The following is a 4,173-nucleotide window of genomic DNA, read 5'->3' as shown; positions in this document are numbered from 1 at the left end:
GCACAGGTGGGGACAGCGGGGAGCGGTCAGCACGCGCCGGCTTCGGCCGTGCGGGAAGCGGGTTCCCGGCGCCCGGGGTGCGGGGCGCCTGCGCAGTGGGCCGGAGGCGTCGCGCTCCACGGGAGCCCGGAGACCCCCGCCCCCGCCCCTCGCCCGCCGGCGGGAACGCGCACGCGAGCGGGGCCCGGAGCGCGCACGCGAGTGCGCTTCCCCTCGCTCACCCCGTGCCGGCCGGGCGAGCGGGCGAGGCGCGCGGGGACGCGGCGGGCATAGGGAGACAGGCGGCGGCGGCGGCGGCAGTGGCGGCGGCGCCGCCCCGCGCCCACGCCCACCCCCGCCCCCACCCCAGCCCGGCGGCGGGGCTCGGGACCCTCGGCGCGCGCCCGGCTGGCCGGCCGAGTGACGCGGCCGCTCGCCCCCGCCCCGCGCCCGCCTCCGCGCCCGCCCCCGCCTCGGCTTGCCTTAAGCTGCGGGCTCGCGGCTCGGACGCCACTCTCCGCCAGGCCCTCGCCGCGGCTCCTCCTCTCCCGGCCCCTGGGCTCCCCGGCGGCGGCAGGATGAAGTGCAAGCCGAACCAGACGCGGACCTACGACCCCGAGGGCTTCAAGCAGCGCGCCGCGTGCCTGTGCTTCCGCAGCGAGCGCGAGGACGAGGTGCTGCTCGTGAGCAGCAGCCGCCACCCCGACCGCTGGATCGTGCCGGGCGGCGGCATGGAGCCCGAGGAGGAGCCGTGCGGCGCGGCCGTGCGCGAGGTGTTCGAGGAGGCGGGCGTCAGGGGCAAGTTGGGCCGGCTGCTGGGCGTCTTCGAGCAGAACCAGGCCCGCAAGCACCGAACCTACGTGTATGTGCTGACGGTCACCGAGCTGCTGGAGGACTGGGAGGACTCGGTGAGCATCGGCAGGAAGCGCGAGTGGTTCAAAGTGGAGGATGCCATCAAGGTGCTGCAGTGCCACAAGCCGGTGCACGCCGAGTACCTGGAGAAGCTCAAGCTGGGCGGCTCCCCGACGCACGACAGCCCCGTGGCCGCGGCGCCGCCGCCCCCGCCGCCCCCGCCGCCGCCGGCCGGCGAGCCCCAGTAGGTACCGCGCGCCGCCCGCCCGCCCGCCCGGCCCCTGCCCTGCGCGGCGCTGCCCGCGGCCGGGGGCACCTCTGCTGCCATGTGCGCTCCCGCGGGGCAGCGCGGCTCCTTTTGTTCCCCCGGCGGACCTGGCAGTCGCGCCTGCGGGCGGTCTCGCCGGCCGGGCGCCGTCCCCGGCCCGCTGGCCCGGCTCTCGGACGCTGGCGGACGCGCTCGCGGCTCGCCGCGCCGGGCAGCGTCGCGGGGGCGCCTGGCGCGCGCGGGCTCGGGCTCCGGGCGCCGGACTCGGCGGCTCGCCCTGCCCCGCGGGCCCGGGGGCGTGGGTGGGGTCGGGGGCGCGTGGGGCCCGTTCGGCAGAGATGGGCGCGCAGCGGCGGGGATGCCGGCCCCGGGCTTTGCGTCCTGGCCGAGGCCTTGGGGTGCCGCGGCTCGCCGCCGCGGCGGTGTCCCCCTGAAACTGTGCTCTCTCCCGCAGCCTTCTTCCCCGTCAGCCAGCCCTGCCCTGCCCTGCCCTGCGGGGACTTGCTTCCGAAGAGCGGCTGGGAACTGAAAGCCGAACAGACGTAGGAAATGTGGCCTCTGGCGCTGCTTCTGCGCTCCGCCGCGGTTTCTGCCGTGGCACTGGCCATGCTCTCGGCTCCCATGCCCTTTCCAGTAGCGTCTTTGTGCAGTGAGCTCTAGATGCTCTCCCAGCTGCTGAAGGTGCAGTCTGCACCGCCGGTGGCCAGGTTCGGCGGGGACCGTCCCGCGGGACCGCCGCCCGGCTTGCCTCCCACCCGTCTGGCCGGGGACCCTGCCCCAGCCCGCGGGGAGACGGCTGCCGTCCGCTCGGCCGCCCCCTGCGCGCCGCGGTTCTCGCCCTGGCGGCCCGGTTCGGCGAGCAGGGCCGGTGCGCTGCCTTCCCGGGCGGCAGGGCGGTCCGCTTCCCCTTCCCCTTCCCCTTCCCCTGCCTGCCCGGGACGCGCGCGAAGGGCCTCCCCTGGTGAGCACAGGGAGGTGGCTCCCTGGAGATCCACCTGTTCGCACTCGTCACTCCGCTAGGGCACCTGCGCGTCTTCTGCTAGAGGTGGGCGCTGAACGTCTCCATTCACGGGACAAACTTTTCCAGGTGCCAGCCTCACAGCTGTTTCGCCTGCCTTCTACTTGCTTGTCCTCAGGAATCCCGGCTAAAAGACAGGTGCCTGTCTTCCGGAACCAGCCCCGTTCCCACCTGTTCCCCAGCCGTGTCCAAAGCAGGCATGGGGGAATCCTGCTTTCTGAAGACAGTGTTAGTGGTGGAAAGGCCATTCCTAATTTTCATGGCAACCTCTACTATGTCTATCTCTTAAACATTAGCGATTAAACATTGTCGTGGGTTGCTCAGCCAGCGTTTTCGGGTCATGATTATGCACTGTGAATTACAAAATTTTTGATTTCCTAGATGCTCTTCTGGAACATATGTTCTCCCATCGTGGTTGGGGAAAAAGCCTAGTTTGTGAAGAGAATATGGTGGAAGACGTTTTCTACATATAATTTTAATGCCTTAAAAGTACTCTGCAAACTAAGGGGATGAGAACTGTAATTTAACTATTTTGTTATTCTACAAGCTAGCTTTAAAAAAGAATACAGCAGAATTGAATATCATTACCTGTTTTTATCTTTGGTGCCAATGTTTTTAAAGATCTTTGCCATGTATAAATGTGTCTAAAATACATGTAGTTAACAAAAGGTAGTATTGTGAAAAGGATAAGTAAAATAGAAAATATATTTTCAGAAGAATCATTTTTAAGTTCTTGTTGAATTTATTTCTTGAGTCCAGTCTAGAGAAAAAAAAATGAAAGTGCTCAACCAGCCAGGTAATCCAAAAATGTCAGGCTACAGGCGTTGAGATGGGGGTATCTGATGTCTGTGGCCTCCATCCTCTAAAATGTTGATGTGCCATTGGGATTTCCTTTCTATGGAGTCATTACTGTGATAATTGCAGTAACAATGTGTGGCTGAGCATTGCTCATACCCCTTCCCCCCAAAATCAGTGCACTTATCAAAGATATTTAAGACTTCACACCTGAAGTGGAAATTTGTGTTGAGATTGTTTTTAACACGCTGATGTTTTCCACATGGGACAAGTGCCTACTCCTATCCTTAAAAAAAAGCTATCATGATGAAATTAAGGCATTTTGGTATATTTGATACAGAATTTGCCCTGGACATAGAATATTTTCTGAGAAACGTGTTCTACTGATCAAATCACTATTAAAATAAGTAACTGATTGGTGAGGGGTAACTATAATTTTTTTAAAAAAATTTTTGTATGCCTTCGTTTGAGAGAATTGTAAAGATTACAACATTTTTGTATTTAGACATATCAGTAAGAACAGAAGCTGCAAGAACAGGCAGTAAAATAATCCTACCCATATCCTCAGAGCCTAAAACTGTGGCCAGAATTTGGAGACATTGGTCATTGATCCAAAGATTAGAAGTTATCTGCTGCCAGTATGTTTCTGATTTCTCAGCTTCATAATGTACCTGGGACAGTCTGTGATGACCTCAGGCAAGCATCTGGCCTCATAGTGAAACTGAATTGGAAATCTCAGTGAAGGCTTTTTCCAGTGAGAACTCACTGATGAACCATAGTTGGGTCCTCGATAAGTATTTGTTGCCTAGAGGAACCAATCAACCAATAAAATCCTATTGTTTTGTTTTTAGGTGAATGACATAGAGTTGTTCAGATTTACTTTGAAAGAATCAAGTATGTGAACCCAATGGTGGATGGAATTATGAAGCACAGGTGAGCTCTTTCCACTGCCAAGGACTCAGCTCACCCTCTGCTTTCGGACATTTCTTCCTTTTCTAGTATGATTGCTCTTCTGCAGGTTCTTGCACTATCACTGTATCTATACAGAATGCTAACTTGGCACTTGTGGCCTTTTTTTGTGCTTTTATAATTTGTCTGTGTTTCTCTTCAGATTATATGACCCTCAATGCAAGGAACTGTTTCCTTAGCCTTTTGATACTATCTTGCCTACAAGACACTGCTTGAAATACGGTAGATATCACTGAAAATTTGTTTAAACAGTTAATATTTTGTAATGACATTGAATGGTAAAGCATTCGCC

General features: G+C 58.3%; 1 protein-coding gene across 1 annotated transcript; it reads left to right on the top strand.

The window, feature by feature from the left end:
- Positions 1–557: 557 nt before the first annotated feature.
- Positions 558–3,850, top strand: LOC133753575 (diphosphoinositol polyphosphate phosphohydrolase 3-beta-like). The gene is made up of 2 exons (XM_062184276.1): positions 558–887; positions 3,764–3,850. The coding sequence occupies exons 1-2, from the start codon at positions 558–560 to the stop codon at positions 3,812–3,814; spliced, it is 381 nt and encodes a 126-aa protein (XP_062040260.1). The 3' UTR covers positions 3,815–3,850.
- Positions 3,851–4,173: the final 323 nt, after the last annotated feature.

The sequence above is a fragment of the Lepus europaeus genome, chromosome X (genome assembly GCF_033115175.1).
Source record: "Lepus europaeus isolate LE1 chromosome X, mLepTim1.pri, whole genome shotgun sequence".
Classification (NCBI taxonomy): Eukaryota; Metazoa; Chordata; class Mammalia; order Lagomorpha; family Leporidae; genus Lepus; species Lepus europaeus.
Note: the sequence above shows the minus strand (reverse complement) of the source record. Positions and strands in the feature narration are given on the sequence as shown.